The sequence below is a fragment of the Poecilia reticulata genome, unplaced genomic scaffold, assembly GCF_000633615.1.
Source record: "Poecilia reticulata strain Guanapo unplaced genomic scaffold, Guppy_female_1.0+MT scaffold_232, whole genome shotgun sequence".
Taxonomy (NCBI): Eukaryota; Metazoa; Chordata; class Actinopteri; order Cyprinodontiformes; family Poeciliidae; genus Poecilia; species Poecilia reticulata.
Genome location: NW_007615026.1, coordinates 257,576 through 271,432, shown reverse-complemented (window position 1 = coordinate 271,432; position 13,857 = coordinate 257,576). Strand labels below are relative to the sequence as shown.

At 46.1% G+C, this 13,857-nt stretch overlaps 3 protein-coding genes across 8 annotated transcripts in view; 1 reads left to right on the top strand and 2 right to left on the bottom strand.

Annotated features, from left to right (window-relative positions):
* slc52a2 (solute carrier family 52 member 2) overlaps positions 1 to 3,557 on the bottom strand; it is a 7,891-nt gene extending 4,334 nt beyond the window's left edge. Inside the window, exons 1-3 of the mRNA XM_008402438.2 lie at positions 3,181 to 3,557; positions 808 to 1,657; positions 321 to 444 (exon numbers count right to left, since the gene is read on the bottom strand). Of these exons, the coding sequence (XP_008400660.1) occupies positions 321 to 444; positions 808 to 1,657; positions 3,181 to 3,310 (1,104 nt within the window). The 5' untranslated portion in view covers positions 3,311 to 3,557. The remainder of the gene's footprint in view (positions 1 to 320; positions 445 to 807; positions 1,658 to 3,180) is intronic.
* Positions 3,558 to 4,656: 1,099 nt separating this feature from the next.
* Positions 4,657 to 13,057, bottom strand: LOC103460332 (uncharacterized). 4 transcript variants are annotated; one of them, XM_008402434.2, is made up of 4 exons: positions 10,782 to 10,848; positions 10,346 to 10,433; positions 8,283 to 8,349; positions 4,659 to 7,379 (listed from the first exon to the last, which is right to left on the bottom strand). In XM_008402434.2, exons 3-4 carry the CDS (start codon positions 8,341 to 8,343, stop codon positions 4,834 to 4,836), a joined length of 2,607 nt encoding a protein of 868 aa, XP_008400656.1. In that variant the 5' UTR covers positions 8,344 to 8,349; positions 10,346 to 10,433; positions 10,782 to 10,848; the 3' UTR covers positions 4,659 to 4,833. The 4 variants fall into 4 exon arrangements, with proteins under 4 accessions (XP_017158742.1, XP_008400657.1, XP_008400656.1 ...); XM_017303253.1 differs by lacking the exons at positions 10,346 to 10,433; positions 10,782 to 10,848 and adding an exon at positions 13,035 to 13,057 and having other exon boundaries at positions 4,657 to 7,379; XM_008402435.2 differs by lacking the exons at positions 10,346 to 10,433; positions 10,782 to 10,848 and adding an exon at positions 10,236 to 10,295 and having other exon boundaries at positions 4,657 to 7,379.
* Positions 10,888 to 13,857, top strand: part of fbxl6 (F-box and leucine-rich repeat protein 6) — a 25,259-nt gene continuing 22,289 nt past the window's right edge. The window contains exons 1-4 of one of the 3 annotated variants that reach the window (XM_008402437.2): positions 10,888 to 10,956; positions 12,607 to 13,104; positions 13,187 to 13,345; positions 13,433 to 13,496. In XM_008402437.2, the coding sequence (XP_008400659.1) occupies positions 12,620 to 13,104; positions 13,187 to 13,345; positions 13,433 to 13,496 (708 nt within the window). In that variant the 5' untranslated portion in view covers positions 10,888 to 10,956; positions 12,607 to 12,619. Of the gene's footprint in view, positions 10,957 to 11,007; positions 11,037 to 12,603; positions 13,105 to 13,186; positions 13,346 to 13,432; positions 13,497 to 13,857 lie in introns of those variants that run through there. The other 2 variants (XM_008402436.2, XM_017303254.1) reach the window with 2 other exon arrangements.

Below are 13,857 nucleotides of genomic sequence, written 5' to 3'. Positions count from 1 at the left end.
TTCCCTCAAGGCACTTTTAATAAAATATACAAACAAGGCCGTCGCCATGGTTACTGCTTCACCTGGCGACAGACTTCCAGGTATTTATGCTAACTGACATTAATATGTATTTATTTTGGCGGAGCAGCAGCTGCTGTTTCCTGCTGATCAGGGTTAATAAAGGACAGGTGAGCAGCCAGGTGCGTCTTTATGATATTTGTTCTGCACCAAACCAAAGTTTTAGTGTGAAAACTGCGCAGCGTTTTATGCATGAGGCCCCTGAGCTTCAGCTGACTCTGCTAGCCGGCTTATCAAAATAAAAGCCTCCAGAGGAAACTCACCACCAAGACTTTCCCAGTGAGGCTGGCCTGCAGCGGCGGGCAGGGGCTGAGCGCCGCCAGCGCCAGCAGGTACGCAGCAAACATGGCCCCCGCCAGCGACACCAGGCCCAGACCTACAGAGGACCTGAAACACATCAGAGGGTCAAAGGTCATGCTCTTTGCCAAAGTCCTGACCCAACCCTCACTCTTTAGGTTCCTTTAGTTCCTCCCCTCCAGAACTGTTTAAGATTTTTTTGCTCATTTTTACTCCATTTCTAGAACCTGACATCCTTTATTGTTATTGTGTGACCTTTGCCCAGCTGGAGCTACACAGGAAGTAGGGCCAGAGAGGGCGCAGTCGGACAGGAAGTGGCCTGGCCTGGACTATCGTCTCCACAAAGGTCGCAACTGTTTGACCTCTGAGCCTCTTGGGGCCCTGAACTCAGTCCTGACACCATTTTGTGAATTTCTTTCCACCTCTAGCGGTCAGACACGCCTCCAGTCTCACCTCAGCACCACGAACATGGCCAGGAAGCAAGCCAGGGGGTTGGCGATGTTGCCGAGGACCACAGAGAGGTGAAAGGTCATGTTGTTGTAGGGCAGACAGGAGAAGCTCTGGACGGACGGGAGCACTCCGTTGGTGAGGGCGTTGGAGGCGGCAAGCAGCGCCAGCAGGTAGACGTTTCGTCCCGTCCAGAACCTGGGAGCGGGCTGCTCCGGGCCGACCGGGTCCTCTGGCGCCGCCGTTCCTCCGTTGTACAGCCTGTGCGTCTCCTCTCCGCTCTTCGCCGCTTCGGCGCCGTTGGACTCTTGGGGTGGCCTCTCCTGCTGGGACTCGGCCCGTCTTTGTGTCAAAGCCACGAAGCTCAAGGCCGAGATGGCGAGCATCACAAACAGAAACCAGAAGAAGTTTTGGGCGGGAAAGTTCTCCTCCAGGTACTCCGGCTTCACCGTGTCGTTCTCGGCTTTACACTCCAGCTTGCCGACGCCCTGACCCAAAGCCACCACGCAGGGGAACAAGGCGCTGAAGCCCTGGCCGATGAAGAACGTGCGGATGTACTCTGGAGGATAGCGGAACATGAACGGCAGGAAGGTGACGGTGGAGGTGCAGCAGACCAGAGCCAGGACGAAGCTGAGCAGCAGGAAGGGCAGCGACCGCTCCGCTCCTGCGATCGGCACCTGGCGGGACCAGAAAAGGGCCAGGAACCCCGACGCCACCACCGCCAGCGCCTGGACGCAGTGAATGGCCACGCGGTCGTTCAGGCGACCCGGAGCGCAGTGGTGCGCCACCGTCACCGCGATGGGACCCAGATTCCCAAAGGCGATGAGCACCGAGAGGTACGCAGGAAGGTTCCAGCCTGGAAGGAGACAAGAACCGGATCAGAACCGCCCGGTTCTACGCCTCCCGGTTCTACGTCGGATAAAAACAATTATGAAATAAAATATTGGTGAATCTTCCATAACACCAGTGTTACTATCGGATATCAACATCAGTCTATTTTTTCCACCTTTGAGCTTCCCTACCAGTTACTGTTTTGTAGACCGGGGGAGCAACACGGGATATTTACGGCTCCTCCGTTCAGAAACTCATCTACCAGCCATGTTCCGCCTCCCGTTTGTTCAGACGGGATGATATAAGTTTATTGTGCGGTTCGTCCGTAAAGCTGCTCTGACCCTGTAAGCATCAACCCTCAGCCGCCCGCCGTGTTCAGTCTCTCCGCTCACCTGTAGAAATCCTCCTCAGCTTCTTCCCGCCGTTCAACCAGCAGCTCCGGAGCAGAAAGGCTGCCGAACTCCCGGCATCGCGCCGGTCATTTTAAGGATGTTTATTGGTCCCACAAAAACGATGAAAACCCGGAATTATCACCAATCAGTAAAATCCCCGCGGGCCGAACCTGAAGATTGGACGTTATGCCGCTAACACGTAGCTTCCGTCAACAACTCAGAGGCGGAAGTCAGAGCTCCGCGCAACGCAAATAATGTTCCGGCTGAAACACGGGGCGCTAAATGATAAAACATAAATTAACGAAGCTTCGAGGCAGGAACATTTTACTCGAGGAATTTTAATAATCGAGGTTCTCGAATCACTCGAGGAATCGTTTCAGCCCTAGTTGACAATTCAATAATTGATGAATTGTTCCAGGTCTAATCTGGATAATCAAATCTAAAGTCAAAGAAAACCAGATATTGGTCAGGCAGTAGAAACCTGATCAGTTTTTCAAGCTTCTTTGCAAATAAAATAAGATTCTAGATGTTATTTTCACCTGTAAATGTAATAATGTACCTTTGAGCTGCTGTTACTTTTACTGCTACACATATTTTCTATCAGGCATCAATACGGACGGTTCCCAGTATGAATAGTTATCCTGTGGTCTGGAGCAGCGTTCCCAGCCCGGTCCTCCAGCTCACCGCCCGCATGTTTTAGATGTTCCCCTGCTTCTGAAGGAAGCAGCTGAAACACGCAGAGCGGACCGAGGACCAGGGGTTGAGAAACACCGAGGCAGAGGACGTGAAAAAACCGGTTCATGGTTAATGAAAGGGGTCCAAGAGCAGAGCCTTGAGGAACCCCACATGTGATCATCATCTGAAGCTTCAGCCTGCAACGAGGCTGAAGACTGAAGATTGATCATGTTTGACTGCTTGGAGAGAACAGAAATAACTGATCGATGGATCGAAACCATCATTAAGCTACAACAGTTTAATGACAAACATGAGTCTGTGATCAGCTGATGAAAAGGTTTGAGTCCCAACACCGGAACCGGAGTCACTTATTACCGCTTTAAGTGATGATCAAGTTACTTTGTGTTGCGATAAACTGGCGAACAGAACCGGGTCAGGCGGACCGGGAATGGAGGAGCTTCCTCCGGAGATGCGGACTGACCTTCGGGCAGCTCTCTGACCACCACCGGCAGCTCCACCCACAGGCTGTTGACCGAGACCCAGGAGCCCATGGCGAACAGCGCCGTCAGGCCGTGGCTCACCGCGGCGGCGCGCCACCAACTGCCCGGCATGGTTCCGCTCGGCTCGGCGGGGAATGGACCGGATCTCTGGGGTGATGCGGTTCCGGGGCTCCTCCACACGCCGCCACGGCTCTTACTATGAGCCGTGGACTGTTGCGCAACGTTTCCGCCCTTCTGCTGCCTTCACGGACACTCGGAACTTTTATAATCGGCGTGAAGTTTCCTTAAACTTTACATCTTTACCTTTTAATATTCGGAACATTTTACTTCCAGAAGCACCGACACGGCAATACTGACAGTTATTTAATTTATATACAAACATGGTTTTGTATTCAAACTCCGATCAAACATGAGCTCAAAAATGCAACTTAATGTAAAATTTACCAAACTGAAACGCAGTTATGATTATTTCTGCTAACTGGGGATCATTCATCCTGATTCATAAATAATCTGTCATTTCTTACAGCAGTGAAGGCATCAGACACATTAATCATTGAATAAACCAACAGCTGGTCAGATTAGGACGGAAATGGGGCCGAAGGTCAAACATGAAGCGGCTTCAGAGCAAAGAGGGGAAGAAAAACGTTTCCTGAACACAATCCGGCTTTTTCCTTCATGTAAGAGTCTAAGTTGGAACTATGGTAGACAAATAACTTTTAACACTATTTTAATTAGCAACGGCAAACAGAACAAACAACCAGATTTATTATTATGTCCTTTTAAAATTTTACATCCAAACAAACATTTCAATTTCAGCATGTTTAGTTAAAGTTTGGGGTTTGATGCAATTACCTAATCAAATGAGAAAATATATAATATTCCATACAGAATTTCAGGAAAAAATATGAATATCGTTTTAATCGATTCCATCCGTCATCTTCCTCTTAGTCTGGGGTCGTAGGTCAGCAGCCAGGGAGACCCAGGTTTCCCTCAGGCTCCTGGTCCGGCTGCTCCAGGAATCCCGAGGCGTTCCCAGAAGGGGAACATCGTCCTGGTCTTCCTCTGGGTTTCCTCCCGGGGGGCCTGAAGGCCTAGCCTGGCTCCTCCGTGAGCAGCAGCTCTACTCTGAGCCCAGACTTCCTGCAGCTGTGATCCACTCCAGTGAAGCAGGAGTGGATCACAGCAGAACCACATACCGGATCCCAACGGCACCAAAATGATCCTACAGTCTTCCAACAGCAACTTGTAAACGATTCCAACAGGTCTGTCCAGTCGTCTTGTTTCCATCCTCGTCTCAATCTACTTGTCAAAATGGCTGCCGTTCGAACTGCAGAGTAAGTTAGAAACAAACTCCTTTAAGCTCTTGACCTTCATTGCCCAATGATTACTCACCTTTACTTCCTGTAAATATCTAGCTTTTTATTTTATTGTTGTAAAGAAAACCGAAACAAAATCAATAAAAAAATAAGAAAATGTTGTTTATTTTGACACAGCAGAACAAGTTTGAACTACAAATTGTGAACATTTCCAAATGTAAAGGTTTCATATCCTGGAATGTTTGCAGCGGCTCCAGGCCAACATGGAGTGGCATCAACTTTCACATTTCCAGCACAGAATGTCTGTAGGGCTTCAGGTCAGCTGGGGATCCCGACCTCCGTGGAGGAAGAGTCTGGATTCGTTTCTCCGGACGGCAGCAGGCCGGCAGCTGGAGCTGCTTGGTCCTCCGCAGCGCGCCGGCCGGCGGGCCTCAGCTTGGTCTTCCTGGGCGCCAGCACCAGCGAGTATCCAGGTTTGACACGAGGGAGAGCAAATTTTAGCTTCAGCGCCATCTGGGTGGAGTTGAGGCAGTGATGGTCCAGGTTAGGGTTCGTGTTGTTCAGAACCATCTTCTGATACAGGATCTCGCAGCGAAGCCCTTCCCGTTTCTCCAGTCGCGACTTCCCATCAAAGCGCAGCAGCATCTTTTCAATGTCCTGCTGGGTTTTGCAGGGACCTCCGTTTCTGGTCACTGTGGCGATAATGTAGTCCCTGTCCATGTTCTCCTCCTGCTCTTCCTCAGGGACTCTTCTGTGACCTTTTCTCGCCTGAGGACTTTGTTCCTCTTTCTGGCTGAACTGGGAGCCGTTTCTGCTCCTCGAAGCTTCATCAGAGCTGTTGCCAGATATGCCTTCGTCTTCCTGCGAGCTGTCCAGCTGGCTCTTTGAGGAGTTCTTGGACAGCTTGTCCGGCCTTTTCTTCTTGTATGGATACGCATGGCCGAAGGGATACTCTGCCATCAAGACGGAGAACGTGCAGCTGACCAACTCCAAGCACACATCAGTGGAAGGGATCTGGGAAAACATTCCTCCAGGTAAAAAGTTCTTCAGGTGTTCCTCGGTGACGGCAGCAATCACCTTGATGGTCCTCTTCAGACAAGCTCGGATCAGGTCTCGGTTTGTGTGCCACTCGCCACAGAAGCTAAACACCCCGGTGAAGATTTTCTCTTGCAGCGGGAACTGCAGAAAGACATTGCTGTCCTCCTCCGGTGCCAGCAGGGTGGAGGGATCTTTGGACCAATCGATGAACCTTTGGTACAGACACAGCAGGAACTGACTGAAGAACGTATACTCTCCTCCGCTCTTCAGGAGCTGCCAATAGGGGCCGAGGATCTTGCAGTAAATTATGGCCACGACACACACGAAGCTCTGGATCATGGAGTCATTTGCGTCTGCCGCAACGCTCTCCAGGATGATGTTCGGACATGGGTCGTTGGCAATCGACAGCAGATCAGCAAAGAAGAGAGCCGTCTCCTTGTGATGGTGGATAAGACCTGCTGCTGCTTCGAAGTAGTTATTCAGTCTGTTTGATTGGTTTACAGCGAGTCTGGAGGGGTTTCCCTTCTCCTCACAGAATGCCACCCAATGCTTTCTGTAGTTCGGTTTCTCCGGGCTGATCGGGCTCAGGATATCACAGGCCATGTGGATGTAACGTGACGTGGCGCTTTCTGGCAAACTGACAAAGTTCTTGAACTTGGGAAGATTATCTCGGCCCAGTTTCACTCCTGTGGACAGGATGATCTCCTTCTCAAAGCTCATGATCTGTGCCTCCACCGCATCGTGCAGATCAACGAGGTAATTAGCGTTGTAGTTTAAAAACACCACCGGATGCACGAGGGAAGTCTCCTTCCGGACACCGTTCACCTTTTTCTCAAACTCTTCCATGGCTGGATGCTCTTTGTAGGTGAGAGCGTAGTGATTCTTCAGCAGATCCAACGAAACGCTTTTGCACGCTTCAGTTTTCCCGCCGTAAACGCTGGACAGCTTCTGGACGGACAGCATGGCGATGTCCAGCAGGGTCAGGGATTCTCCGCAGTCAGAGCTGGATGTCTTTCCATCATCCTCACCTCCCGCGTCAGCATTTCCTCTCTGCAGCGCGGTTCCTGCTTCCTCCCTGCGTACCTCAGGACCTTCGCCGTGGGAGATTTCTGAGCACTCGTCTTCTTCTTTGACCGTAACCCTTTCGTAATCTTCTCTCCTCAGGCGTTTCTTTACAAAAAGTTTTGGTAATTTCTTCGGGACCAGTTCAAACGGACTCTGAAGCACTTTTTCAATGGCTGCATTCTTCCTGTGACTCCTCGTTTCATAGTTGCGGCAGTAAATTTTCAGCTTCTTTATCCTGGACCGGAGGAGCTTGTATGATTTCTGAATGGCCCCATTCTTGCAGTACTCTGGGTTAAAGTTTCTTAGCCAGGAAACAATGACTACTGGGGAAATTTTTTCCCTGGCAACAAAGTTGCTCAACTCAACAATGAGTCCATTTGTGACTTCGATGGACCGTGCCCGCTCCGAGAAATCCCTGAGCTCCAGAAGGTGCTGGCGCTCCACTCCGATACTGTCGCATATTGGGCCAACGAAGTTGAAGTTGACATCTGAATCCAGAAAGGCAAACCTGGCTTCGATGCCCAGGCTCAGCGTTGTTGCAATGCCTCTTTCGATCAAACAGCGGAAGTCAGCTGACTGATGAGCGGGGAAGATCTTCTTCAGCCACTCTGTGATGGCGAGCCAGGGAAAATTATTGTCCTCCCTCAGGAGTCCAACTTGGATCATCAGTCTGTTCTTGCACGGCTCCTGGTTCAGGTCTAGTCCCTCCCCTGTTTGAGGACCAATGAAGTCTGCAATAAGCTTCCAGTAGTATTCGTCTCCTGGAAGCAGAAAAGTTGGACAGAGGTAAGAAAAATCATTCCTGGTGAAAAAAAATTCAATAAGATTTTGGTAGAGCTGCGCAATATGCCATATATTAATTACTACAGTATGGATGTGTGCAATGACCAATCATATTGATGCAACAATGGGTTGATTATAACTTTCAAACATTGTTGTTAACGTTGTATTTGGATGGACTTTCATTGCTCACATTAGAGCTGAGTGATAAAACGACGAGACGTGTCGTGATCAATAATGATAGAAATACATCAGATAGAATGCTGATAATCTCACTGAACTCAGACCCAGAACCGCACAGCATTCTGGGGGATGTAGGCAGAGGAAAGGCTACCTCACTCACTCTTTGGTTACCTAGCAACAACCTGTTGCCACAGAAAACGGCTCGATGTTGCGTGTGACACCGAGCCGATAATATGAAGATGACAACGTGTGAGCGCAGCTCGGACAGGTGAGCAGTCCTGCAGGAGGAGAAACAGCAGAGACGCTCAGCTAGCTAGCTAGCATCCATTAGGATTGTGGGAAATGAAGGAATTTGTCAAGAGAAATGTAGGCCATCTATGAAACCTGAACTGTAAGCGCAGAATGTCGGTGAATGTAGGAGCAGCTTGACGTTTCGCCACCGCCTCTGAAAACTTCAGAGAAATAAAAATGTTCGGGCTGAAAAGAGATCATGACAGCTCAGAAACTATGGATAAGAGGAGAGGACATGTCACACGTTTGGAGCTGCCACAGCAAACAGAGCCCACAGGAAAGTCCTGAAGGATTTTCAGAAAGCCCGGAAAAGATCAGGACCTTCCTGTTGTCCTCGATAACAGGAAGATAACAGGAAGGTGGAGCAGCTTGAAGGGAGAAATGAGGTTTGATCAGGCGATCAGACTTACTCAGCTTAGCTTCATTTACTACCGCTTTCCCATGGAGGGAAAAGTCCTGACCTTCCTCCATGTTGTCCTGAAAGAAAACACAGATAGACGTTATTCAAAGCCACAGGACAACACAGTCTAGGAAGAAATCTCTATGTTGCTGGGAGAAAATGTCAGCAGAAGCTGCAGCCACCAGCTGACATTCAGCCATATTGGAGGTTTTCTGTTAGGGGCCACTGGCTTATTTTGGGGCGGCAGAGTAAACAAACCTTTATGCAACATTTCAAATAAAATAACCTTTTATTAATACAAAATAAAAAAGGATATAAGCAGTGACATGTATAAAATGATGTGTAATTATCCTCTAATTTGCATAAACATTAGCTCATCTGCTGAGGAAAACTAGGAATCAAATGTTTCCAATCGCTGAAGTCAATCAATCAATCAATCAATCAATCAATCAATCAACTCAAGTAAGAGCAGCAATAATAACATTACTGTTGTTTCTGATTCGGGAAATGGCTAAAGGGCGATTCCACCAAATTTTTCACTACCTTCAACATATTTGATCTATTTGAGTTAAAACTACAACATTGAGACTCAAGAGGATGAGAAAAACAGTAACTGGATGGTTAAAATAAACTCATTGTAAATAAATATGATTTGGAATTAACTGGTAATCCTGGGGTTGTATTTTCAAAGCTAGATATGAGTTTATACATATTAAAGTTTCCCACAAACATGGAGTCACTCAGTGACAGGAAAACTGAATGAAGACCAACGTGGACAAACCGCTGAGGGTGGAGAATCATTTCTTCTGCTCCTTTAGCTCCATTCTTTTGCTAAATATGGCATTTTTAACATTTCATCCGCTGATGAAAAAGGTTAAGATTTATATTAAGATTTTACTTGGATGAGTCCAGCTCCTCATTTCTAAAAGAAAACAAATCTAATTTTATTTCTTAAATTGTACATTTTCAGTATGTCATATGTACAGACTAATGTTTTTGGGGAGGTTGTGATATTATGTCTGTGTTTGAGAATCGTGGCAGACTGATACAAGATGAGACAGGAGGAAAAAAGTCTGATCAACTGAATCCATCCATCACTGGTGGCGTTTCTCAGTTCTATCCAGGCCTCTATGATCATGATGGGTCTTCAGACCAAGGAGGGTCCAGATCCAGAGATCAGCTTCCTGACCAGAGTTCACTCATCTCAAACACACAATGTCCTTACATATAAACTACATAAGTTTACACCTCATGTATTTATGGACACTCATGTTTCCATTCATGCACAACATTCACATGTGGCCAAAGTTGTTGGTACCTTCTGTTAATGAGTAAAAAACCACAGTGGTCACTGAAACAACCTGAAACCTAATAAATCAAAATTTACTGAAAATTAACCAATAAAAATCAGACAGTTTTGAATTGAGGTTCAACAGAATAAGAAAATGACAGACCAGGATGACTACAGATTATTCTGAAACTGAAGGCCAACAGGACTGGAGCCAGTCTCCCTGGCTGCGGCCGCAGGAACAAAATGGACAAATTCAAGATGGTTACTAAAAGTCCAGGAAGTGAAGGTGAACTCCAAGGTCAAGATGGGCTTCATGTGAGACCAAAAGGAAAGAAAATCATTCAAATGTGAAGCTGGAATCTTTGGACAGATGAGACAAAAGGTGCATCAGCTCTATGCTCACAGACACAAAGATGCTAATAAGCTTTAGCTACCACCATTTTAATTCAGACACAATTTAAAAGCAGCGTCTGACTTTCATCAATTTGTCAGTAAACTATTTTTTACTAGTTTTGTCAGTTTCAAGTTACTTCTGTTAGCACTGTGGGCGTTTGGTTCATTAACAGAGGAACCAACTATGTTATTCATGTGTTTGCATTCTCACTTACAAAATATGTACACAATTTCCCTCATATTTTCTATTGCTGCCATTATTATTAATAGTAATATTACCCTGTGTGGAGAGACACGTTCCTGCTTTTATATTTTTAATGTTAATAAATATATAAACGTATCTGTCCTAGTTTCTTCTTCTTAGTTTGATAAATGTGCTCCTTCTTTACCACCGAGTGAGAAATGTCCCCAGATTGAATCTTGGAAATGCGGTGACCTTACGGGGCTCCGTACGTTTCGCTTGTGTAAAATCCGAGCCTGGAAAAAATACAAAAACTCAGTTCTTGTTTTTAGAGCTATTCCTTTTTCCAACACTTAGAACTTAATTTTATTTTCTCACTCGCTTACACGAAAGATGAAAATATCATTAAATGTTTAAACCAGAATAATTAAACAACGGACTGAACTGTAGCGCTGTTCTGCTGGGATGCCTCCCGCAGGACCATGAGTTAGCAACAGCTACTGTTAGCAGCACTTTAACTGGAACAAACTCAGCTAACTTAAGCCACGTAACGCCGATTTCACAGACAGGCCGTTATATTTAATTTGCCAGTGAATAATTGCAGATTTTAAAGAAGTGGAAATAAACTTTGACGAAAAACTCACCCTGTAATCAGCCCAACTCGACTTGCTGCTGGAAAAAAAACAAAAGATCGGTGCTGCTCCGTGATTGCTCAGATTCGCCTAAAGGCGGGCGGTTGTTAAGGTCTTGACCAATCAGAATAGAAAGGCGGAATGCATCCTGGGTCTGCTGCAGCTTTTAGAGCTAGTATCACAGAAGGTGACGTAAATGTTTGCTTTTTCTCTTCAATAAGCGGCTTGTGTTGTATTAAGTACCTGCCGGAATATGAACGGCTTCCGGTCCGTGTCGCCCTAAGATATATTATACAACGTTATCTTGTTCAGTTATCGTAGTTAGCTGATGCTAGTTAGCAGGTGCTAGTTAGCCAATGCTAAGCTTAGGGTTGTAAACAATCAACATGCGCGCGCAGCTTCATTGGACGTGAAAGGGAGGGAAAAAAAAGTCTTAAAACATTAGAAATAAACCAGAAAAAGTACAAATTTATGGTATGATTACAGCTTTAAACTCAGGAACTTTTACCCAACTGGAAAGATTATTTTAGGTTCTGCAAACAACATAAATATTCAATAAAAATCACCAAATTTGAAAGCCCCAAATAATAAACACACAGCGTTTCTGGCAAAATAATCATGAACGTGACATTAACTCAACTATCCACAATTTAAAAAGAAAACTTTTTTTTCCAAAGTGACTAAGGAAGCACAAGTGGAAATCATATTTGACATGTTCACAAAATGATTTCGTAAAATTACAGAAACTGACTGCTACAAAACGATAGATAGATAGATAGATAGATAGATAGATAGATGGATTAGCAGCAGATCCTTCATGTGATGTAGAACTACATTATTAAAGATAAATGGAAGAATGTTGATTCACACAGAGACAAGAAATTTAAAAACAGCAAAACATGTCAAGTAAGGGCAAATTTACAGAAGAAATAATAATAAATAATAAATAGATATTAATTTAAAACTGAGTAGGTTAATTTAAAGAATGTTAAAAATGAGCATGTGTAACCGGATCCTTTCTGCCTTGTGCTGGTTTCATTGAGTGACACGGTTTGACTTTAAAAAGGATTTTTCAACTTATTATGACGAGAACAACATATAGAAACCAACCGTGTTATAGGCCGCCCGCTCCAGGTCCTATACAAAACAAACGTACATGACAAAACTTAATAAATCTATAAATAAACTGGATGTATTTAGATGAAAAATAAACAGCACATACCTCTCAGGCAGGCAGGCAGTGGTGGAGAAAGTACTTTAAAATGTACTTAAGTAAAAGTAAAAAAGTACTTGCTGAATGGGTAACCTAATCGCTAATATCAATAAGTGAACTGATCTCATTTAATTTTAATACCTTAGAAATGTGCCATTTTAATGAACAATGCCACAGATAAAACATGTTTTTATTGTGTTTACTCTGTAACATAGTTTAGACTTAGATATGCGATTCTATGCAGAAAGGTGAAATACTCAGAGCTGAAATAAATGTAATCAGTAAAGATCCATCCAGAAGAATCGGATCGTTCCTGAATGTCATATCACTATATCGCACTTTGGTACCAGCGTTGTCCCATATGGAGCTTTGGAGCTGACGTCACAGCGTATGACGTTTGCGTCGCTCGGCGCCATTTTTGTTGTCCACAGACCAAAACAAACTATTCAGAACAACTCCGGTGTTTTCATTGTTCATTGTTAGAATTAAAGATTTGTTTGGCAAATTATCTCCTTTTATAGGATAAAAAAGCAAGATTACAATTTAATGTGCTTGAACTTGACAGTGTAAAAAATGTCTAATCAATTAATTTCCTGTTTTTGTGTCCTTGCTGCTTAAAAGCAGGACAGCAGCAGCGATGGACGCCTCAGCCCAGAGCGGAGGAACGGGCGGCGGAGGAACGGGCGGCGGCGCAACGGGCGGCAGAGGAACGGGCGGCAGAGGAACGGGCGGCAGAGGAACGGCGAGGAAACCAGCGCCGAAAAGAAAGGAGGGCGGAAAAGCAAGGAAGGCCAAAAAGGCCAGAGTGTCCCGACCCGCATTCACCATCCAGCAGGGCGAAGACATGCTTCTCTACATATCCAACACGTCGTCCCAGGCTGAAGGCTCGCTTTGGACTAGCAGGAGGAAAACAGTTTCCAAAGCAAAGTTGCTTAAGAATCAGAAAAAGAAGAAAAAAACAGTCTGTCCTAAATCTAGACTGGAAAGGAAAACAGTGAAGGAGGAGGAAGAGGACAGGCTTCCTGAGGAGGACAGGTGGGGGCAGCTTTTACCTGAGGAGGTGCTGGTCAGCATCTTCCAGATGCTGGTTGTTCAGGACGGCGCGGTGCCTTTCCTATGCAGGTATTAACAGCGAGGAGCTGCTTCAGTCCCGGTGAGAGGATTCAGAGTTGGGGTTCGACTCGCTGTTGTTTTTGCGGTGCAGGGTCAGCAGAGTCTGTCGCCTGTGGAACGCCGCCGCTGCCACTCTGACTCTGTGGAGGAAGGTGGCGGTAAATCACTGCTGGATCCAACCAGCAAGAGGTCAGACTGAGAAGACCTCAAACAGGATAAAGGAGACGTTTACCTGGCTGGCTGAAAACAGGTGAGGCTTCAGATGGTTGAATCACTGATTTAAACTGAACGGCAAACCGCCTGACGCTCTTCAACTTGAGTCGTTGTTCGTCTTCAGATTCTCCCAGCTGCGTGACTTCACTCTGTGTCACTGGGCAACCAGCGTTGACTTCGCTTTACAGGTAACGCTGAAACAAATACTTTCTGCTGAGGAGGAGGGGGAGGAGCAGGGGGAGGGGGAGGAGGAGGAGGGTAAGGGGAAGGAGGAGGAGGAAGGGGTGGAGGAGGAGGAGAGGGTGGAGGAGGAGGAGGACGCGGACGCCGTCTCCGTCTCCCTGTCCTCCCATCTTCCCTGCTCAGCGTCACATAATTAAAATAAAACAGCAGGTGACATTGAATAAACAGTGAGAAAGATTTTAAGAAAGCATTAAAACGGAAACAGTAAGAAAGAAAAATTAAAATAAATTAAAAAGGAAAGATAAAAATGTTTTCCCTCACCTGGACGCGGGTCACCGGGGCCCCACTCTGGAGCCAGGCCTGGAG